The 24,087-nt window shown below is 39.7% G+C and overlaps 2 protein-coding genes across 5 annotated transcripts; one reads left to right on the top strand and one right to left on the bottom strand.

The window, feature by feature from the left end:
• Window positions 1–417: 417 nt before the first annotated feature.
• ATPSCKMT (ATP synthase c subunit lysine N-methyltransferase) lies at window positions 418–14,841 on the bottom strand. Of its 4 annotated transcripts, none has more exons than XR_012653704.1 (6): window positions 14,820–14,841; window positions 14,128–14,411; window positions 13,091–13,228; window positions 11,857–11,907; window positions 5,132–7,077; window positions 418–1,492 (listed from the first exon to the last, which is right to left on the bottom strand). XR_012653704.1 is itself a non-coding variant. In XM_075052088.1 (5 exons), the coding sequence occupies exons 2-5, from the start codon at window positions 14,404–14,406 to the stop codon at window positions 6,880–6,882; spliced, it is 666 nt and encodes a 221-aa protein (XP_074908189.1). In that variant the 5' UTR covers window positions 14,407–14,411; window positions 14,754–14,826; the 3' UTR covers window positions 3,963–6,879. The 4 variants fall into 4 exon arrangements, 1 of the variants encoding a protein (XP_074908189.1); XR_012653703.1 differs by having other exon boundaries at window positions 14,754–14,826; XR_012653705.1 differs by having other exon boundaries at window positions 6,735–7,077; window positions 14,754–14,826.
• A 378-nt stretch (window positions 14,842–15,219) lies between these two features.
• Window positions 15,220–23,240, top strand: CCT5 (chaperonin containing TCP1 subunit 5). Its single transcript, XM_075052087.1, has 11 exons — window positions 15,220–15,416; window positions 15,999–16,059; window positions 16,156–16,320; window positions 16,834–17,032; window positions 17,394–17,586; window positions 19,109–19,258; window positions 19,588–19,707; window positions 20,117–20,302; window positions 21,288–21,425; window positions 21,796–21,976; window positions 22,945–23,240. The coding sequence occupies exons 1-11, from the start codon at window positions 15,312–15,314 to the stop codon at window positions 23,070–23,072; spliced, it is 1,626 nt and encodes a 541-aa protein (XP_074908188.1). The 5' UTR covers window positions 15,220–15,311; the 3' UTR covers window positions 23,073–23,240.
• The last annotated feature ends 847 nt before the right edge of the window (window positions 23,241–24,087 follow it).

Genomic DNA, 24,087 nt, shown 5'->3' with positions numbered 1-24,087 from the left:
ACTGAAAAAAACAGAACCAAGATCGTGAACCTGGCAGGCACAACTGCTGTAGGTGCTATGTCTTATAGTCATAAGTGGTAAGGCAGCATGAAATGGCATATGTGAGCATCTGACCTTTATATCTCTGGTTCCATCAGTTGTGAAAGTGCAAAGGTACTGCCACCCTCAGGAGCAGCCATTTAAAAAACACAGTCTTCCAGCTGTAGACACAGACGTGCAGTTGCAGACTTAATCATTTTAATCACAGCATTGCCACCGATTACTTCGGTCATCTTGAACAAATTAGCTCTTTGCTACAGTTTTTGCAGTTGTAAACGGTGAAGATAATACCAGCCAATCCTACAAAAGTGTCGCTAGATTTACTATTCAGTAGCAGTTTGAAAATGAATACTGCTGTATAAACATTGCATTTTACTGCAGGGCTGAATGCAAACTAATAACTAGCATTCCAACTGCCATCTTCTACATCGACTTTTTTTTTTTTCCAACACACACAAACAAATTCCCTCAAAGTTCATAGGAAAAAGACATGCTTACTTGGGAACAGACTTGGGTCTCTTTCTCCAACCTAGAAATCTCCATTCAGTAACATTCAGCTTAGCCTATCACCAGAATATTAGTAGCAGAAGACTATTCTCGTATTTTCATTGTATCAATATACTGTGATATTTTTTACTGACATATAAAAGAAATTATGCTACTGTAAAGAGCAAAACTTGATTTTTGACATTCCCCCAAAAGGCAAACAGACTGAGAGTCCTACTACTCCAAGCCTCCATAACAGACCCAGTACCAACCCCTTGAATTAACCTTAAGCCATAGGTAATTATACCAAGTCTTGGTGGAAAACCAAGATGTTCCTAGTAGTGGTCTTGACAAATAGCTTCTGTATTAGTGACAGGAATTTGAGAGAAAGCCTTCCCATCTCTATTGGTACAGGATCTTGGTGCTGCTGAGAGACTTTCCAAAGGGGAAGCTCCTCAGTTAAAGAGCCTTGCTCTTAGGTTTGTGCTGGAGAGGAAGGACTCTGGTGTTAGGTCTTTCCCTCCAGTGAAGGAAAGTTTATGATTAGGCTGTACCAGAAACAAGCCGCAGTGTAAAACTAAAGAACAATGTTCTACTACTATTAGGCAGACAGAAAATTGGAGTTAATTTATCCTCTGCTTTGCAGAGCTCCTAAATTGGGGTAGAGATCAAATTCAAAAATAATCCCCACCACTCACATTTTTCTCTCCCAGAACTTACGCTGATTCTCAAGTTTTTATCAATCATTTTGTGTCCTCTCCTCACACCTCCATTTTCATTCAAGAAATCAAGAAAGCTTATGCAAGAGCTAGGCACATTTCTACTCATCTGAACAAGAGTTCTGGCACAGACAGCTGCAGACATTGCAGCATTAAGAAGTTTCACAGGGTCCATCAGCTTTTTAGACAGGCTTCAGTGGCAGATGATCAGGTGTTTTGAAAATGTAAATATTATGTTTAAGCAGTTCCTAAAAAAAAAAAAAAGGGCAATTAGACCCTTAAACCAGATCTATCATAAATTAACTAAAAAATTTCAATTATTAGAATGCAATGGGAATGTGCAAAACCATGTGGCTGGTCTCACATAGCGAAATAGAAGTTACATGCTTACCAGAAGAGACACAGAGGCTCATACATTTGTATACTGCAGAGGTTCAAGGCTCAACAGTCCATACAAACAACAATAGAAAGAAGAAAAAAACTCCTCACATTGATAAACTCATTTCCATTTAGCTAATGTCTTATATAACCCCATATTTTTAGTTCAGGGATTCTCAAATGATCATTTCAGATACATTAAAATCTTCCAATGGAAGGACACAACCACAGGTAGCAAATATAAACCTACTGATAGTAGATCTGCTTTTTAAATTACTTTTTGTGGATTCCTCAGAAGGTACCCACAAACCTCAGGTTGCAAGCCATTAATTTACTGCTTCTGACCTTGCAAAGACCTCTGCTCACCTCAAAACTTTATGCCACAAGCTTTACGTGGGTCTTCAAAAACCTACTTTATTTTTAAAAACCACAATATATACAGTAAGCTGAAAAATATCCCAGCACATTTACTGGTAAGCAGGTTTTACTTGATTTTTACCAATGCTAGCAGTTCACTGGATTGTATTACAGTGATTCTTCAAGGACTACACAGCAATTCGCAGGAAAAACATCAGTCCAACATTTCAATCAAAGCCGCTAATAGAAACTCCAACATTATACTAAGAAAAAGAAACCAGCAAAAGTCCCACCTGAACAAATAAACCAAATCCAAAGAACTACTGAAAGGATAAAAGGCCTGTATTCATTTGCCAAATGATGAAATATAATAAAAATGTGAAATTAAGTACTTAAAACTACTAAATAGTCAGAATTGTTGTAGACCAAGGCTATTTTTCAGTCTAAATACCATATGGGTGGATGTGTTTTTCTTTCATTTGCTGGAAACAAAAGTCATGCTATGTCAGCATACAGACTGCTAAATAAATCCAGGAGGTTAGTTAAATACATGTGAAAATGTTAGAGAGAGAAAAAGGGTATTCCTTAACATATTTAGTCTTCCTGTAAAGTTTCTGGAAAAAAAAAAAAAATAAAAGGCAACTAGTTTACAAAAAAAAAGGAAATGAGAAGATCTGATGAATTGATGAAGTCAAACAGTCAAATTGTAAAAAGACAGTATGAAAAAAAGCAAACACTGAAATAAGAGGAAGAATTCAGAAAAAGAACGGAGAACAAAACGGTAACTATCCATGGATAAGTCTCCCTCAGTAAAGCATACAAGGATGAATCAAAAGATTATCATACAAAGAAAGATACTGAAAATATTAATTCTGCAGCTATCTCACTCAAGGGCGATTTTTAAGTTAAACATAAGTCAAACCATCTTATCAAGAACTCAAGGAGTCTTCTAGAAGAAACATATGTTACTTCTGAAAAAAAACAACTTGGGGCTACATTGTAAAACTGGAGAACTGCAAACTTGGCAAATGTAAAAGAAAACTAACTTACTCAAAGCAGAATTTACTGGCATTAAATCTGATGTTAGGCTTCCCTCTTCAACCATAATTTTGAAGGATTCACATCCTTTCTTGAGTAAATGCTTGAGTATTTGTAAACCATCATGAAAAGTCAAACTACAGAAGTATGAGGTGATCTATCAATAATTAGTGTTCATTCAAGTGTAATGGTATCAGACATGAACCCACTTCTGAATCCATTCTTAGAACGGATGCTCCTACCCAATGAGAAATATGCACAGCAGATGTGCAAGTCTGTCAAAGTGCTTTTGAGGTAGTTGAAACTGCCATACTTGGGCCATAAGATTCCCTTCCTCCTTTCCTCCTACAGCTCAAACTATAAAAGATAAACAAAATGCTACCTCTGCTTACTTCCCCTGTAGATCTTAGAATGGTATTACAGTGGTAAAAATTTTTAAACACCACACACATGAGAAAAGCAAAGCTCAAGTCATTCTTAAATTGATGCAGAATTCAGGAGATCTCTGTCACCTCCTGAGCCATGTCCTTCATTAAAGGTGAAAGACTTTCCCAAAGCCCAGGTTTTGGAACCTTTTTTCCACAGACCATACTCATTCAATTGGCTTGTGAAATGTGGTACTTCATTTTAAACTTCATTCTGTACCTTCTTACCTGGCTACAACTCATGAGTCGGAAATAAACAGCAGCTCAGAGACAGAGGATTAACTTCCTTGGAGCAGTATTAGATTAAGTGGCAGCATATAATCAGACCAGAGGGCAAGTCAAGAACTTCAATATACCCAGTAATACAGAAATGCCTAAAGCTCACAAAATACATGCACATTTCACAAACAAATCTGGACAAGCTTGGCTGACAGTGCTATGTAGCTGTAGTGACTGTGCGGTACACGGATCAACCTGCATTAACAGGTGGCTCTCTTGTAGCCATACCCTTCTCCTTCTCCCTAGAAAGCCAATTTATGCAAAATAGAAAACTCTGTGTTCAATATGGTATTGAACAGCATGTGTAGCTTGAAGGTTTCCTTCCTTTGGCTTCAGACCTACACTATAATTTGATTAAGCCAGTTCTCTAAGGCTTTCCTGGTTTTCAGAAGAAACAAATTTGTACTCCGAAGCAGCATATCAACAAAATCATAATACATTACCCTACCAATTGGAAGTGTATCAACATAATAATCCATACAGTGATAACTGAAGTCACAGTTAAGTATTTAATCTTGTAAACTACCAAGTTAACATAGCAAGTGACAGAAAAATTGAGGACAACATGACAAGAAAATGCCTTCCTTGTCTCCCTGTGTAAATTAGAGCAATTTGCTTTCCATTTCACACTTCAGCTGTAGAAACATGAAATACAGCACATCTCCTTATGCAATAAGGAATTCTGAATCTTCAGACCACTGTCTACCTCAGTGTAGGCCCCCAGAAGTAAATGACCAGATCGAGAAACAGCCCTCTGCTTCACTTTAAAAGCATTCATAAATCTCTCCTTACCTTGAGGACAGCACTTAGTGCTCCTAAAACACAGGCCATCACATCATTAGTTCTATCTCGCCCTCCTCAACAAATATTTCTGGAGCAATAGGTGGTAACTAAGAAGTACACACCCCAAAGCCTTTACCACAGGCAGAATTGAAAAATTCAGTTTTACCTTTTAACAGGCAAACAATAATGTGATAGACAAATACATAGTCAAACACAGCAGAAAAAGTAAATATCCACTTCATTCCCTGCAAACTAACTTTAGTGAAAGTAGGCAGCAGAAACTTGGGTCAAAGCACTGCACTGCAGATGAGTCACAATTCACTTGATCAAAATCTTTTGCCTCTTCTCCTTTACAATCATTTGGGGAAGGACTCGGCTTAATTAGTTAATTTCCCCTTTGTATGGTCTTTTTCCAACAGAAGTAATTTCAGATTTCCTTTGTCTGAGTTCCAGTTTTACAGCCTTGGGATATTAAAGTAAATTCAGTCACTTTAGATAAGCCTCTGTAGCCCTGTCCTGTCACTGTGTAATAATCATAACACTTAAATCATGGTAGAAAGAGTTTAGTGTAGTTTTACAAGATGCACTATATTATACTGTAGTGAAAGGCTGTAAAAGACTGCTTACCAGACATCAGCGTTCTTCAACACATACAGTCCCCATGTTTACAGCTGTGCCTTGCCATGCGAGGCTGAAATCAGCTCTCCTTTGCAGACTCCAGAGCAGATACATTTGCTCCTTTCTTCTCTTGCTTTGCATGCATTATCAGGATAAAACCATTCTGCTGCTCCATTTCAAATCCTCAGTGTAGATTTTTATTTTAAATTCTTCTTCTTCTCTCCTCCCACCAAAAATAAAAAGCCTGAGTACAAGTGTAACTGTAGGCTACACATCCCAAATAACACCTAACTTCTCTTCAAGTCAGATACTATAGTCCAGCAAACACACTTTCCCAATGCCTAATAAAATGTCACAGGCTTTGTATTTACCTGAAATTGCAGGGTCTCGGCACTTCTCTTGGCCTGAGCTAATTTTAGTTGTGCTAATGACTGCCTTAGAAGTCAGGTGACAATTTCCTAGCCTGTTTTAGCTTCGGTCTATGGGTATCATATATGCAAAGGTCTGACAAACTTACGTAGTCACTGCTTAACAAACAGTCTATATGTTAACGGGGGCTGGGGAGGCTAAGTATGAACTTCGACTAATCATTAATGGATCAAAACAGTAAAACTTTACCTGGGAACCAAAGGAAAGACCAAATAAGCAGACTGTTAAAAAAATAGCTGTAACCATGTTAGGAACAGAAAATGTCACAGCAGTGACAGTACCACCCTGCAAACCAGTATCAGCAAAAAGACAGGGAAAACTTGCTTCGCTTCCAAGGAAAAACCATGCAGCAATGCCATGAGTTTCTGAGATCTCATCAGATAGCATAGAAAAGTACAGGGGAAAAGAAACCTGACTGAAAACCTCCCTTCCCATCCTACTATAAATTAAATGAGGTCTAATCAGCTTTAACCAAGCTAGCCAGACCAACTAACTTTGAAATCAGAGACAGACTTCCTGACATATTCAAGCAAGCAACTCTCACCCATACCTTACCCAAGGTTTGAGCACACAGAAGCAGTGACACCTCACTGCCAGGTAGGTGACTTTTGAAACCCTTCCTAAATCAGAGAGGTTAGGAAAAATCATGGTCATTTGCAAAGGGTTATACCAGTAAGTGTTCAGTAAGAGCACATTTCTGCAGTTCGGTCTTCACATAACAAGTTAAATAAAAATACACTATTGTAATCAAGGGCTGCGCTTGTGTTGATGAATAAGCAACTTGTTGTATTTGCTTGTTGTGCCATATTCAACTTTAAAAAGTACACATTCAAGGCTGAGGTGTAGAACATTGATATCATCATCATACTGAATCTGCATCAGTTTGATGTATGCAGCATTATGCCTACTTGGCATACATAATGAAGACATTTGGGAACCACGGCTCATTTGAGAAGCCACTTGCACACCACTTCCAACACCAATAACAAATGCTATGTAGGCTCAGAAAGAATGCACATATTACGTTCGCCAATTTGAGCATTTTAACTTATACATGTATTCCCCTTAACAGTAGTGAACCGTGTTTTATCCCATATTCCATATTAAAGTTTTCCGCTTCTGTAAAACTTTCTCATAATTTTTACTAACTACATTAAGCCATTTCACTACACCTTTAACTAACCTTTGTGTGCTTTCAGATAACCAGTGTACTTCAGTTATTTTAGTAAATATGTATCTCCATATCCTGGGGCTCTATTCACATTAATCTTATCTCTAACAGGTGAAGTCAAAGCCAAAAATTTCAGTACAAAAAGCAAATTAGATGTTTAGGATTCTGTCTCTGGTGTAATATCCAAGCTTTTTGTTTCACATCCTCTGCGATGTTTCAAATCGTAGGCCCACACAGTGTCTATTCCCTCTCCAGCAGTATGATCTGGGATCCAGCAAGGGAAAGGAAAACGACAAGCAATGATTCTGGCATTACATTGAAGTTCTTCTTCCAGCTTCTTCTCCAACTGTGGCATCTGTTGAGCAACAACAAAAAACTTTCAGAAGCAGTAAAAAACCAGAAGCATTCTCTTTAGAATCTAATTCAAATGTTAAAGAGGAGTCCAAGGTTTGAGGAATTTCTGGGAAAAAATTTAGGAAAGTATTCATGATACATGTTTTGGTTTTGATGCATTTACAAAGAATATCTAAAACTAGAAAATGGTTATTGTGCCCTGATTGGTGAGATCAAGAAAATGGTAACTCTTAAATTCTAAGAATTCAATAAAAAAACCCATAGATAATCCCTTAGATTAAAAAAGCCGCAAATTAAGAAAAGACTTTGCATGTTCCAATTCATGATTCTTAGTGGGATTCTTCTCAATAGACAATGAAAGTTCAGCCCCCTGAATTTATGCCATTTATGACGCTCCACGTTGCATGAACCATTATGTGATACTCGAAGGCCAATGTCTCTCATAATTTCCAGTCTAACCACAAGACAGATCCTGGGACACTCAAAACATCATACAGCCAACAACCCAAAGCAAACATTCTGCTGCCACTCTATGGTAAAGTACTGGTATGTTAAATACTATTGAAATCGAGATTTGTTGGCTTCAGCCTCTTAACACATGTGAGTCCCTGCAGCAGTACTGTATGAAACCGTATACAGAAGCATAGAATAGTTTGGGTGGGAAGGGACCTTTAAAGGTCATCTAGTCCAACCCCCCTGCAATGAGCAGGGACACCTTCAACTAGATCAGGTTGCTCAGAGCCCCGTCCAACCTGACCTGGAATGGTTCCAGGGATGGGGCATCTACCACCTCTCCGGGCAAACTGTTCCAGTGTTTCACCATCCTTATTGTAAAAAATGTCTTCCTTAAATGTAGTCTGAATCTACCCTCTTTTAGTTTAAAACCATTAGCCCTGGTCCTGTCGCAACAGGCTCTACTAAAAAGTCTGTCCCTGTCTTTCTTACAAGCCCCCTTTAAGCACTGGCAGGCTGCTGTAAGGTCTCCCCAGAGCCTCTTCTCCAGGCTGAACAACCCCAACTCTCTCAGCCTTTCCTCATAGGAGAGGTGCTCCAGCCCCTGATCATCTTGGTGTCCCTCCTCTGGACCTGCTCCAACAGGTCCATGTCCTTATGCTGAGGACCCCAGAGCTGGACACAGAACTACAGGTGGGTCTCACCAGAGCAGAGCAGAGGGGCAGAATCCCCTCCCTCAACCTGCTGCCCACGCGGCTTGGGATGCAGCCCAGGATAGGGTTGGCTTTCTGGGCTGCAAGCGCACATTGCCAGCTCATGTCCAGCTTTTCATCCGCCAGTACGCCCAAGTCCTTCTCTGCCAGGCTGCTTTCAATCCCTTCATCCCCCAGCCAGTATTGATACCTGGGCTTGCCCCGACCCATGCACAGGACCTTGCCCTTGGCCTCGTTGAACCTCGTGAGGTTCACATGGGCTCACTTGAGCTTGTCCAGGTCCCTCTGGATGGCATCCCATCCCCCGGGTGTGTCAACTACACTGCTCAGCTTGGTGTTGTCTGCAAACTCACTGAGGGTGCACTTGATCCCACTGTGTGTTGGTGATGAAGTTATTAAACAGTACTGGTCCTAATACAGACCCCTGAGGGACACCACTGGTCACTGATCTCCATCTGGACATTGAGCCATTGATCACTACCCTCTGGATGTGACCATCCAGCCAATTCCTTACCCACCAAATAGTCCATTCATCAAATCTATATCTCTCCAATTTAGAGAGAAGAATGTTGTGGGGGACCATGTCAAATACCACTATGCAATTCTCCTTGGTTGAAGACCTACAGCCTAGCTTTCCTCCACTCACAAAAATCAAACAGATATGAAAGTAAAGGGAAGCATTGCTACTCTTCCAGAACAGAGCAACACCCTGCCCAGTCAGATAGGGTATCTCCAATAAGTAGATTGCAAATTCTGCTATGGATTAAGTGAGAAATGAATTAACACATCTAGACTTCAAAGAAATTTCTTTCCCATCCCAGATAGTGATTATGTTCTGAAAAAAAAAAAAATCTTGATAGATTTAGCCATTTTTGTCCTTTGGAAAAGCTCTGTGTTATGCTTAAGCAGACCAGTGCACATCCATTTGGAATTCCCTTTATTCCTATATACTGTATCTATCTCAGGGAGTAATTATAACAGCAAGCTCCACAGGTTACTTCTATTACATGTAAAAATCTATTCACTTTGATATCATGACATAACATTTAGATAACAAAAGCTTAAAAGGACAGTAATTATTTACAAATACAGCTCAATTTAAGTCACAAAGGACATAAAATATATTAAAAATTCACAAGAAAAAAGCCACAACAGAACATTATTAGAAAACAAGACTGACTGAAGAAAATGTATTTCCAAAGGCTGCAGATAGCTTCCACTATCACATACATGCAGGGTGTGCCTTTGATGTAACATCCTATTATAGCTACATTTAAGCTTACAATGGAATGTTTTAGGAAAAGTAGAGTCATAGATCTAATATATCAGAGTTACCTCTGAATACTTTTAAGCATTCTATGCACTGATTTCATCCATAGAGCAAATGCTTTTAAACATTTTTGCTACCGCACCTTAAATAAACCAGAAAAATAAGCCTACATTGATATCTCAAACTGAGCTGAGACACCAGAAAGGAAAGACTAAGTTCCTACAGAAATTACAAATATGGAAACAGCCTAATTTTTAATGAGCAATTATGAAAATTAATGACATCATGTCTACATTAGCTCAAATTAGAAAACTTCATTAACAGTTCAGCCAAAGAGAATTGTATATTTGAACCAAACAGTCAAACTAGTTTTTAAGCTAAATCTCTCAGTAACATTAGGTGTTATAATCATACTGTATTTGTATCAAGCCAGGGTTGGGGTTTTTTTGGCATGTCTACACAGATACACATTTTAGTAAACTTTTTGTACAGTATATAATCAGTTAAAATACACAGAAGCCTGGTAAAAATTCTGTCATCACACCCTGAACAAGTAAAAGTCTCCGTGCAATGACTCATAGATAAACACACCTTTCCCCAGATGCTTGCAAGAACAGAGAGGTCTTACTAAGTTCTGTAAGCTAATCTTGGATATGAAATAAAAGCACTGTGTGACAGCATCAAATCAGACCAGTATTATTAAAAAAGCTAAAGAGATCTATTGCCCCCAGTAAAAAAGAGAAAATGCATTAAAGTTTCTAGAAAATGAATTTAGTCATTCAGGAGGCTAACCATTCACAACTTCTAAAGTAAAGTTAAAGGAGATCACGAGCAAATGAATGCTCAGGAAACACAGTAGTTCATATGTCTGGATCTGTTACATTTATGACAGTATTTTTATCGGAAGAATTTAGACTAGTATTTACTGAGTTTACTGAAGTTATTCTGAGCCCTAGAGCTACTCTTCCTATCATAGCTGTTACTAGTTTATCCTACTTTATACTATTACATTTAAAGTTAAGCCAGTATTTCTGCTAGGTTTATTCACATTTTCCCAGGGCATTTGTTTATTTCTAGTTTACTAAAATATCTTTCTTCACCTGCATTATTCCCCTCAGTACAACTGCAGAATTTCTGACTGCAAATTCAAATATTTCTACTGCCCCCTCCTGGAACTCAAGCCAGAGAGCACATCACACATCCAAACCCAGCAACATCTGTAGCACAAGTAACATCATAGCTCTCACTAATATGCCACCCACCAATGCATTTTCACTTCAGTTTCCAACATGAGTTACAATTTTAATCTGAAGTAGGTATTTAATTCCAGTGCTGTTAAAGAAAAAGCAGAGAATAAGGAAGCTTTATTATGCTTCTTGTTGCATCTTCCTGCTACTACTACAGATATATTTTCAGTGTATATTGTATGGTATAGCATGACATAAAGCTCTTCACTCATTTCATCCCACATCTGTCCTAGCAGAGGAAGAAGCAATACAGAATCATTTATACGATATTTGTTTCACTCCTCCATATGCATTCAATCTATACAAAAGATTCTAATAGTAAATCAAAATATCAAGAATATTTAAATATTTTTTCTCTTTTTACTAAAAAAGAGAAAAAGAAAACTAGATCAAGCTGAAAGCGGAAGTGAATGTAAAGTCTCACTGAATTTATCGAATATATCACTAAAGCAGTCAATATGCAACTCAATTTCTACACCAGTTTGGAAGAATGCATTTTCCCCATGGACATGATGAACATAGGCTACAAAGCCTTCCTAAAAGGCAAAGAATTTGTGGACTTGTACTCTAGCAATTATACTTGAAGTATTTGTCTCCCTTCCTAAACCCTCACAGTCTAACATGAGCAAGGGATTATTTCAATATACCAGCTGCTGGCCTATTTGAGGTGATTCGGTTTTTGGAGAACATAAGCAAAGTTCAATACTCTTCTCTAACAAGGTTCCCAAAAATCAGCTGTAGCCAATTTCTTACTCCATCCTCTCCCTGCAAACTCCTCATTTTTTTCAATATAAAAACCTGAAATTTTCAAGAACCAATCTATCAACTTCCCCCCAAGCAACTGGAGCACAGCAGTTTTCATTTTGGTTCTGAACTAATGGACAGAAAATACTTCTCAAAAAACCATGTGTATTTTCACAGCTCCAGTCTGCATACCATCACAAGTTTTACCACGACATAAGCAAAAATGAAATATCAAAATACTAGTACTAACTAAATTTGACTTTCTGCAGGTTGGTTCATTTTGCAGATGAATGTACTAACACTGAATGCCTTGGTATTAAAGTAATTAAACAATGCAAAAATAGTAAACTTACCATTTGAGGTACCCCAAAAACAACAACATTCGTATAATGGGAAAAAGAAACCTAAAATAAAATTTGAGAACAAATCTTAATGAAAATGGCATTTATATTTGGGGAATTTCTCTCCATTCTTTTCTCCTAATCCCTCTAGCTGCACTCCTTTCAACAGGGATTTAGACCAAAAATAAGAAAGGAGATCCCATATCAACATTTCATCACACAAATTTCCACATAAAGACAACTTTATATTACTGAACAGCAAAAAAACTTCTACTGCCTGGCCAAGAATATGGCACCAACTCTAGCAGCACAGAAAGTATTAATTTAGAAAATACCTATGTGATTTTACTCATGGCTAAGTTTTTCCACAACTCCTGTATATATTAAAATGATGTATGTTTTAAGTTTACCCCCACTTTTGTTAAATGTTAGCCAGCTATAAAAACTTGCCAGGCATTTCAATGCCTAGGTTCTCCCAGTCATGAAGTTTTGCTATGCTCCTCTCTGAACAAAGATAAAACAGTACATTCACACTTTTCCCCTAAATTCCTGGTATCCACTTCACCCATTACAAAATGCCATTCTTAAAAAAATAAAACAAAGAAAACACCAAAGGAAAAAAAAAACCAAAACAACAAAACCCAACACCACTACCACCACAAACAAAGCAGCCAAAACCAGACAAACCCCCCCCAACTGTGACAGGAATAACAGGGGAGAGGCCTACATAAATATGACCCAAAAAAGCATGCCTCATTAAAGAAGCAATTGTGACTCAAATGATTGAAAATTGTGAAAAAATCTGTCACATGTAAGTTACCTTAAAGCAACACTCAAAACCAGGTAACACATTGCACAGCTAGAAAAGAACACGTCTGATGAAAGAAATATCAGGTGATATTCTGATCTTGCATCAGGTGAATGAGAGTCTTGTTACTAACTGCACAGAATCCGCTCTCAGTGAAGCCTGACATTACAGCACCCCACATCATTCATCAGGCACAAGCACAACATAATTTGCTCAAGGAGCCTGTACTGAAAAAGGACAGCACTTCACTGAAGCACAAAACCAGGAGAGCAGGGTATTGTGCTCTGAGCCCAGTTTCTATGGGCTCAAGTACTTTTCTCAAAGCCCAATACAGCACCTTGTGGCCAGTCAGTGTTCTGGTTCTTTCAGTGAAGTATTTCCAAATTACGGAACTCTCTCAAACATCCCGGATTCATTCTTACGTACTTTGCCACCTACCTTCCATAAGTCTGAAATATAAAACTTGGTGTTCTGATGCACCCCATCTCTCCAGGCACGGTATCTGGAGTACCAGACTAGCCAGGGATTTAATTCATAACCAACAGCTTTGAACCCCCTTTTTGCAGCTGCTATGACCTACAAGAAAGAAAATAAATCTTCACTTAGAAACCAAGAAAGTGTATTCATCTGAACAGTTTTATTTACAATATAAACCAAAGGAATGCACCTCTGCAAATCACTCAGATTTTAATCCCCAACAGACTGGTAGTATAGTGAACAAAAACTCAAACTACATTTTACCATTATGACAAGTCCCATTGAAATTAATAGATATATTCAGATGAACAAAATGAATCACTTAAACATTCCCAGGGCAAAGCTGTAAGCTTGTAGTACGTCTATGATTTACATAAAAGTTTAATTTAACATATTCATGATACTACCTTGGAATTAAAGAGCACCAAAATTGACCATGGAGAGAACAGTGTAATACACAAGCAGAAATGCTCAAAATTAGAGCGCTTATTTGAAAAGCAGTGATGGGTAGGCACCTGAGAGACCCCTGAATCAGAGCCAAAATGACCCACCAATAGAAAGAGTATGAAAGTAATCTGTTGACCTACATTTAAAAAAACATAGGTGAAAATTTAAATGTAGGGAAAAAAAAAAAAAAGAAAAAACCTCACACAAATCTCACAGCATAGCTTTCATCCAATGGCAATCACAATACCAATACTTTGATTGTGTGTTTTCACATGAATGCTGTGCAACTCCCCCCAGCCAACAGGATAAAGTTATTTTGTACACTACCTCATCAAGCTGCAAGTGAGTCTGGAGCAAAAAGTATTGATTACTCCCCTAAACTGAATGTAAACCTTTCTCAACTTCGAGCCTATTCACATGACTCAAACAAAACCACTCGATGCCAAAGACAAGACATTCCCAAGTATGAGCAAACCACAGCAGTCACTGCTAGAGCATTTGGCACTTTTTTTGAGAGGCGATACAAAAGGAAGGTGATGTCCATAACTTACAATACGGCCATCCCCGCTACCAATGTCAACTAGGGAGCCGCTTCTGTTCTCTAACATTTTCAGCACATTCTGGATCTGAGTAGAAGTTGCAGGAACGAAGGGCAGGCACACTTTCCTCAAAGCCGGGGTCACGAAGGGGGTGACCACAGCATAGAGTGCCACCAAGGTCCCACCGACACCAGCAGTGACCAACAGCCCCCAGCTCCTCCTTCTGGAGCCGCCCTCACAATCCTCTTGCTGGCCTGCTGCGTGGCTCTCCTTCGCTAGCGCCTTGGACATCACACCTGGAGACAGACATTGAAGAGTATTTTCTCTAACAGCTTTATCACGTGCTCACTTAAGAGAAAGCAGTATACTATATCAGAAGGAAAAAAACCCCAAAACATATAGCCTTTTAGCTGATTCCTAGACCCTAGGGAAACGTTACTGCCTTTGAGAAGCTGAAGGGCTAGGTTAATTTTTCAGGCCAGGAAAGCCGTTTCCATTTCAGCCTGCAGTTCCTCCCACCGGCCGGGCAGCAGCGCGCCCCGGCACAGCTCCAGGGCCGCGCAGGCAGAGACCTCCCCGCCACGGACCGCCCAGGAGCCCGCACTCAGGGAAACGGCCCTGAGCGGTTACTGTTCTACCCTTCAGGAGGGACTTTTCTCCACAGCACAACGGCCCAGCCGCAAAGCCGCCGGCCAGCCGCCCGCCCGCACCACGGAGCCCGCTTAGCACCACGGCTGTGCTGCTCTCCGCCAGCAGTATTTATAGGGGAGGGCAATACCACTTCGCTATGTGGGGGGGGGGACGGACGGGAACAGGAGAGAGAAACCTTTCTGAAAGCGCTTCCGAGAGGAACGGCCCGCACCCTTCCGCCGTGTGTCTGTCCCCACTCCTTCGCGTTCACGTCACCCGGTGCAGCCCGTATTCTACGCCGTATATTATCTTTCTCTTCCCGCCGCCCCCCCCGCCCCGCAGCTGGGGGACGGGTCCGCGAGCACCGCCCATCCCTCACCGTGCCGGGCGCTTCCAGAAAGGTCCGCTGGAGGCGCCACATAAGTCCCGCCCGCGAAATGTGTCGCGCGGGCGGCCTTCCGCGCAGGCGCGGAGCCCTGTGCGGGCGAGCGCGCTCGCGTCACGGCGCGGCGGGCGCGGCAGCTTCCGGCTCGTGCTCGCCCGGTGTGTGGGAGACAGCGGCAGCCATGTCGGCCATGGGGACCCTGGCGTTCGATGAGTATGGGCGGCCCTTCCTCATCCTCAAGGACCAGGAGCGCAAGACGCGCCTCATGGGGCTTGAGGCGCTGAAGGTGAGCGAGGGGCCGCCGGTCCGTCCGGGGGCGGGCGGGCCGGGCCGCGCCACGCCGGCGTTGGGAGCGGGCGCCGTTAGGCCTCGGCGGGAGGATGGAGCCTGTTGGTCTGAGGGGGGCCCAGCCCTTCTCTTCTGCCCCGTGTCGGGCCTGAAGCTCGGTCGTTGTTCCCAAGAAAAGGCCGTGGCTGAGAGAGGAGGCGGCCGCGTGTGAATGCGTGGGATTTAAATAACTGGCGGAAGAGTGGAGCGAAATTATGCTGGCTTGTCCTTCTAGCGTTGCTTGCTTTTGTTGCTTCCCTGCTTTAAACCTCGGGGCTGTCATTTTAGCTGCTGGGCTTTTGCGTGCTTTAGCAGTGCAAGTGCAAGCTGTGCAAGAAAAGGCACGGGAAGTGTTTTCTGGCATAAAACCGCTACACATGTGTTGATCTGGGTTTGGTTTTTTTTCCTAGTCATAATTGGCTGTTGTCAGTTAAATCGCAATTTTTACGTTAGCTTTTTATCCCCTGTATTTTTCTTAGCTTAATATTACAATTTGGGGATGCATGGTAATGATTTAACTTATTTCACCTTTGTTTTCTAGTCTCACATAATGGCAGCAAAGGCTGTAGCAAGTACTCTGAGAACATCCCTTGGGCCCAATGGTAATAATGAAATATAATTTTAATGGTTCTTTCTTAGTAATTGTTTTTTTTCGGATTTTCTAGATTTTGCTTCATGCTTTGAATATATTTTTTTAGGCTTAGATAAAATGATGGTGGACAAAGATGGTGAGGTGACTGTGACAAATGATGGTGCTACCATCCTGAATATGATGGATGTGGATCACCAGATAGCCAAACTTATGGTGGAGCTGTCTAAATCTCAAGATGATGAGATTGGCGATGGAACTACTGGAGTCGTTGGTAAGAACAGATTTTAAATTTAACTTGGCTTTTCCGGCTTTAAAATCACGCTTCTTCAGCTATTTTAAGAAATTTTGCATGAAGTAACAGTAGTTTTTTTGTAGCATGTTTGTAGAGTATTTACTGCTTCGGCATTCTTGTCAGTTTTTGTGTTAGGAGTCTTTCAGTCTAGAAGATGTTTTTGTGTCTTTTCTAAGTATGGCTACTTTTTAAGTTAATGTTGAGACTCCTCTTTGTACTTTCAAAATTTTTCTGCATAATTTTCTTCATAATCTTCTATCTGTCCAGCCTTGGTGCCTGTGCTTCTTTTTGGTCCAACATAATGCAGTTTTCTTTCCAGGCATAGCAAGCAGGGGGTTGTTTGTGGTTATTTTGTCATTTAAGAAACCTTGAACTGTGAAAATATTACAGAAAAAAATCAGAAGTCATACTTTTTAATCTTTTGATAATGCATTAAAAATGATGCTTCAATCTGTGGAAGTGTACATGTTGTTTTGAAATTTTGTCTTATAGTTCTGGCTGGAGCATTATTGGAGCAGGCTGAGCAATTACTAGATCGTGGTATTCACCCTATCAGAATAGCAGATGGTTATGAGCAGGCAGCCCGCATTGCAATTGAGCATCTAGACAAAATCAGTGACAGCTTTACAGTTGATCCACAGAACATTGAACCTCTGATCCAGACAGCAAAGACAACGCTAGGCTCTAAAGTGTAAGTCACAAAACCTTCAGAAGAATATTTAAGTTTCCCTTAAAAATACTTGAGCTGAAGGGAGAAATCCTGGTCTTTTGATGGATTATTAGTAGTTAATTCTCCTCACTTGTTTCAAATCTGTATCTTGAGACTATGTCCACAAAGACTACTTAGACAAACCATATTGCATGTTCTGCTTTCTGCCATATGTAGCACCTTTTATTTCGGTGAACAAACAAGCGGGACTTCCTCTTTTAATGGAGCATATAAAAGCTGTTAGCTATAATGATACTTTTTTGTGTTTGAGATTGGTAGAATCACTTTTTCTTCCAAATTGTGGAAATGTAGTGCAACCTTACTGTATTTTTTTTAAACCTAGAGTTAACCGTTGTCACAGACAAATGGCAGAAATTGCTGTAAATGCTGTGCTGACAGTAGCAGATATGGAACGTAAAGATGTTGATTTTGAGCTGATCAAAGTACAAGGCAAAGTGGGAGGTAGACTGGAAGATACACAGCTGGTTAAAGGAGTGATTGTGGACAAAGATTTCAGTCATCCACAGATGCCTAAAGTAAGTGATGTCCCTGTGTGTGTGTCTCATCTGTAATGGCTTAAATAAGATTGTCTAACCTAGTTCAAATGCTGTTCTAGCATTTCTTAAGTATTTAAACAGTATTGTGGTTTGGCTTGGGTTTTCACTCATACAGTAACAGAGAAGGGGGAGAGGAGCATTAAATTTTTCATGTTGGAAGAGACTGAGTTAGAATTTACAACAGTCTTGAGAAATGCGGGCAGGGGGAATTACTGTACAACTAAGTGGGGATAGGTGCAGAGTTCTTTGCAGAAGCAGAAATGATCATCCATAGTGTGTAATATGTTTTAGATGCTTAATGCAACTCAGTATCAGGAAATGCTTCTTAAACTTTGAGTTGCCATGTTGCCCTGTTTTGAACACCCCAGAAGCTGTCCTAGTATACTTGGTGTAGGTAAGGTCTCTAAGTCTTTGTGCAGCATACTTCAAGAAAGGGGGAGGCAATTTAAAATTTCTACTATTCTAAAATATTTTTCTAATAGGTGTCATGGTTTATCCTAGAAAAAGGAAGCCTAGTAGAAAATTTCAGTCATGTAGTACATAAAACGTGGCTATGATGACAAGTATGTAGTATTCTCACTGGTCATGGTGGATAGGGCAAATAATGGTTTCACTGAAGTTTTTTTTCTGCGGTTTTTTTGTGTTTTGTTTTTTTTAAACATTAAACTGTAAAAAGACATCGCTGGTAAAGATTGTTAAGGGCTTAAACAGTGTCTTGAAGCTGTGGAATTTGTTCTAAGTGGGTGTTGTGGTTTAAGCACCACACAGCCACTCACTCACTTTCCCCCCCACCCAGTGGGATGGGGGAGAGAATCGGGGCGGGGGAATAAAACTTGTGGATTGAGATAAAAACAGTTTAATAGAACAGAAAGGAAGAAAATAATAACGATAATAATAATAACAATAATAAAATAGTAATAATAAAAGGATTGGAATGTACAAAACAAGTGATGCACAGTGCAGTTGCTCACCACTTGCCAACCGATGCCCAGTTAGTTCCCGAGCAGCGATCTCCCCAGGCCAACTCCCCCCAGTTTATATACTGGGCATGACGTCACACGGTATGGAATACCCCTTTGGCCAGTTTGGGTCAGCTGTCCTGGCTGTGTCCCCTCCCAACGCCTTGTGCCCCTCCAGCCTTCGTGCTGGCTGGGCATCAGAAGCTGCAAAATCCTTGACTTAGTCTAAACGCTACTTAGCAACAACTGAAAACATCAGTGTGTTATCCACATTCTTCTCATCCTAAATCCAAAACTTAACACTATACCAGCTACTAGAAAGAAAATCAGCTCTATCCCAGCCAAAACCAGGACAGTAGGCTATAGAGACTTTTGATCGAATTACTTGGGTATAGTTAGTTTCACTTTAGAATCAGTCAGATGATCTTCATGTTCCTTCCTGTCCCTGTGTTATTAAAGATATGTCTATGTTTTGCAAATACAAGAAAGAGGTGTTACTGAGGTCAAAACTCAACTTTTTCTTTTTTTTTTTAATTGTATAGGAGCTTAAAGATGCTAAAATTGCAATCCTTACTTGTCCGTTCGAACCACCTAAGCCTAAAACCAAGCATAAGCTTGATGTCACATCTGTGGACGATTACAAGGCACTGCAGAAATATGAAAAGGAGAAGTTTGAAGAGATGGTGAAACAGGTAGTCTTTAAGATTATTTCTTTATTTTCTATGTTTTTCATAGTCTTTACACAAAGTAGTGTAGTGCATGGATTTATTTCTAGAAATGAGCTAATAATCCTGATAGGAGGCAACATACAAGTGATTGTAAGACTATGTATAAAAGTTAAGTTTACGTAAGAAAGAGATACCACCCTGGTTTGAAATTTATTTTGATCTCTATGTATGCCAGATGGTTCTTCTTCAGACTTATGTTTTGTGAAAATGAGGAGAATTAAAATCATGAAGAAGTTGTTTTTCATTCCTGTGTTAGCTCTGATCAGAAGATTGATGTTGTGTGTTGCTTTCAGATAAAAGACACTGGTGCAAACCTTGCTATTTGCCAGTGGGGTTTTGATGATGAGGCAAATCACTTGCTGCTCCAGAATGAGCTGCCTGCTGTTCGTTGGGTTGGTGGACCTGAAATAGAAGTAAGTAAAATCTTCTAAAATTGGGCTTTGTACCAGTTCTCAAACATTTGTTAAGTAATACGCTGTACCAGTTAAAAGTTCAGGCTTTCTGGGTGGAACTGCGTAATCATGTGTGGGTGGGTATTGGAGACAAATTGTTGGGGTCGGTGGGAAGAACCTACAGTGAATGGGACTATGGTTTATAACTGGAGTGTATGCATATTACTTGTTAAAAGTTTTATGTGGCTAGGAATGTTTCTGCTTTAGTCTCGCTGTTTGCAGAAACAAGGCATTGCCTGAAATACTTTAAAGTGATGGGAAGATAATGTTTTGGAATAGGCATTTGACAGATTCTCTTCCACTAGTTTTATGTTACAAAAAACATAATGGAAAAGTCTTCTCGAAATAACTGATGGTTGCTTAATTTCAGTTAATCGCCATTGCAACTGGAGGACGCATTGTTCCTCGCTTCTGTGAACTCACAGCAGAGAAATTGGGTTTTGCGGGTATTGTCCGAGAGATCTCCTTTGGAACAACGAAGGACAGAATGCTTGTCATTGAACAGTGTCAGAATTCCAGAGCTGTGACCATTTTCATTAGAGGAGGAAATAAAATGGTGAGATGCTTAGATGTTATGAGTGTTTGATACGTAAGTTGCAGAATGTGTAGTTTCCTTCAAAAGCATATTAACTCTTCTTGGTTTTGTCTAAATTATGCTTGCGGTGTGGACAAATAGAAGAAAGGGAGGGTTGTAGGCAGTTGTGACTGTGTTAGAAGTAGCTTGTTAGATTCAGATCCTGTGTTTTTGAATGGTAACTTTGTTTTCTCACTGTTAGACCATATAGTTCACATAGAAGTAATTTTACCTGTGTATGCTCTAATTTGTTGGGGTTTTTTTTCTCATTGGAGGGTCACTTTTATGCGTAAAAACATACTAGCATTTTTGAAAGATTTGGTTTTATTATAGACCTAGGTATGTCACTTCTGATTTAGTCCAGTTAAAAAAAAAGAAACCCAAACTAAACCACCACCACCATTGCCCCCAGAATGAGACCATTTTAAATGCTTATGTACTTAACCTTGTTCTTGCTTGTACTGTTAGTGTTAAACTATATTTAGTATAGGTCAAGTCCTACTTTGATTGAAAATCCTTAGAGAGAAAAGAACATAACCCCTAGTCTGAAGAGTTCTTTAATAAATACTGCTTTAAAGGTTAGCATAACTTGTTAAATCCTTCTACATCTTTTGAAGTTGGGAGTTGACGTAAATTGCAGTGTGAAAATGTTGGCATTTAAATTTAAGTGGTTTGCATCTTGGAAATATGCAAGATTGAAAACATGATCATGTAAGTTTTTGTCATTTCAATTTATAGATTTAACAAATAACATTGAAAAGGTGTGTATTTTTTTTATTCCTTCTCTGCCACTGTGTGTCTAACATTTTGTATTTTGAAATAGTGTAACATAGCAGCAGTGGAACTGCATTAGAACCATGAAAAGATCCTACAGGTTGTTTGCAGTTTCCATTTCTGTATTAGGAAACAGATCTCCATAGCCTTCCATTGTGTATATTGTAAAATACATGCTATTCTATAATTCCAGATTATTGAAGAAGCAAAGCGATCTCTTCATGATGCATTGTGTGTAATCCGGAATCTTGTTCGTGATAATCGTATTGTGTATGGTGGTGGTGCAGCTGAAATCTCTTGTGCCTTGGCAGTCAGTGAAGCAGCAGATAAGGTAAGAAGGGAACAGTTAACAACTTTCCTTAATTTATGAAGGGTAAATAAGGCTTAAGTCCATCTTAAGAGATTCCAGAAAGTGCACATTATGGAACTTCCTGACATGTGCTGATAACCAATGTTAAAAGTGTTCCTTCTGCTCTCCGTAAAAAGTCATTACGAGTACCTTTTTCTTTTTATGATAAGAGCAGTTTGAAATTGTTTTAATTTGCAAGTAGTTACCATCCAAAGGCATTCGTTTGGTTATTGAGATGCATATTCCCAAGAAAATCTGCATATCATGTATATGTTTTACAGCTAGTGTGAAAATCTGCTTTTGCTAACATTGGAGTTTATAGCTGTATGAATTTAAATGTCTTTTCCCCTAGTGCCCATCTTTGGAACAGTATGCCATGAGAGCTTTTGCAGATGCCCTGGAGGTAATTCCCATGGCACTTGCGGAGAACAGCGGTATGAATCCAATACAGACTATGACTGAAGTGCGGGCTAGGCAAGTGAAAGAAAATAATCCTGCCCTCGGCATTGATTGTTTGCAGAAAGGAACAAATGGTAAGAACTGCACTGTGGTGAAGGAGGAGCGTGTCAGGGTTTTCTTTCTCAGAAGATCAAAACGCTTACTATTTTGCCTCTCAGCCCCCACCTTTTATTTTTGAAACCTGTGCATCGCTTCAGTTACGAACTCTTGCCATAATAAATGGTAATGCAGGTGGAGGAATACGTGCATGTCTACCAGGCAGAAAATGTATAATTGCTTGAAAACCTTTATTTGGTGGCAAGATCAGTTGAAGATGTTGGCTGACCTTGTGGTACAGGAATAAGTGTTACTCACTGTGAGGCAAGAGCAGGCTGTGGTTTAAATACTGCAGTTTTAGTGATCCACTTTACACCACAGCCCTGAAAACAGTTGTTTTGAGAAATGGCATGTGAAGAAGTAAATAAAAGGCTGGAAATGTCTTTAGATAGTGTTGTTCACACCAGTACATGTGCATATATAGGTCTGTGACAAGCATGTGAAGACTAAGAAACCAGTGTACGAAAACTTACTTTCATCTGGACATAAGCTTTTCACGCTCCTAGTCTGTTGCTTTTTTCAGAAGAGGTGGTAAATTTTGGAACACAATGTAAGACACTGTGTTTATGTAAATTCATAAGCCTTCTTTGATTAGGTGTTTCTGCTTTATGATATTTGAACTTCCACTTCTTTAGTGGTTGCTTAGCCTTTAGGATGCTTCTAATATTTGTATTGGAAACTGTACTCTTAAAATATAATGCAGAAAGACGAAAAGCTACAACTGGGGAAGACTTAGTTGGGAAAAGAGTTTGGATCTTAATGTTCTAAGATCTTTGGTAAGAACCCAGACAGAACTCTAGTTTGTACAGATTTGTTTGTCAGCTATGGTGGCCAAGAGTAACAATTTTGAAACATTCTTTAAAGCTACATGGAAATTACTATTTGAGGTTAAATGTTATACCTAGATTTGAGGAGGGTATCTAACTCTTCTGCTTATTCTTGGCAGATATGAAGCAGCAGCATGTTATTGAAACCCTGATTGGTAAGAAACAGCAGATATCTCTGGCGACTCAGGTTGTTAGAATGATTCTGAAGATTGATGATATCCGTAGGCCTGGAGAATCTGAAGAGTGAAGGTCAAAAAGCAAGGAAGACATTAAGGGGGCCACAGCAGTAGCGAAGACAGTAGTATTCTGATGCTTCATCTTCCGCTATTTATTTTGGACACGTCTTGCTTCAGATACTGTAATGGCTAATTGTTGGAAATAAAACACAGTTTAGAACTGGTGGTTTCAAGACTTGTTTCAGAAGTATTGTTGCATCTTTTCTTAGATGGGTGTGAATATTCACCAAAAACACTTCTTGAATGTATAGGAAAAAAACATTGATAATGCAGTAATAAAATTCCATGCGTCCTTTTCCATTGCTCCTGCAGCTAACTCCATTAGCTGCTTGTGAGCAAAGCCCACAGATTCTCATTTTAAGAGGTCTGTCAGTCTTCAGTGAAGCAAGCAGAAACTTTTTGTAGCCTCCAGTAGTTCTCATACGTTAAATATATCAAGTATGAAGTTTCAATCTGAAGATTTAAAGGACCTGTATTTCATGCTTCCAGTTGCTTCTATTTTTTCTCTTGTGGCACCCTTTAAGTGTGTTCCTGATCTATGTGCAAGGAGGAGTTTTTTCAGGGGTATACACATTCAGCCAAGTGGGGGTTTTTCCCAAAACTTTTGTCTATACTACCACAAGTGAGTGCACTTGCTTTGTAACCCCCAAGTATAATCTTAGAATGGTAAATTTACTAGTAAGGTGCCTTGCTTGTGAAATTATTAGCAAGAAACAAGTGGTAGACCAGAACTAATTGCAGATTTCAAAAGATAGGGAATTACTGAAAATATCAACTCAACATTACTTGCGTTACATTTCACCTGCATAAAGTTTCAGAGTGTGGTAGTACAGAGGAAACTTTCTTTTTTTACTGGCTGCTGTTAGCTAGCAGGCCTTGTTCTAATCATTAGCTGTGATTATACATCACTTGAGTCAAACGAAGTCCTTCACTGAGCACTGACAGAGGAAGAAGGGCAGAAATAACAAGGTTGACTTTTATGGTGGGAGAGGTCCAGGACTGGTTCTAATAAAATATATTTCCAGA

This window comes from Buteo buteo, chromosome 20 (genome assembly GCF_964188355.1).
Source record: "Buteo buteo chromosome 20, bButBut1.hap1.1, whole genome shotgun sequence".
Lineage (NCBI taxonomy): Eukaryota > Metazoa > Chordata > Aves > Accipitriformes > Accipitridae > Buteo > Buteo buteo.
The sequence above is the reverse complement of the archived record's forward strand: the minus strand, read 5'-3'. Positions and strand labels throughout refer to the sequence as shown.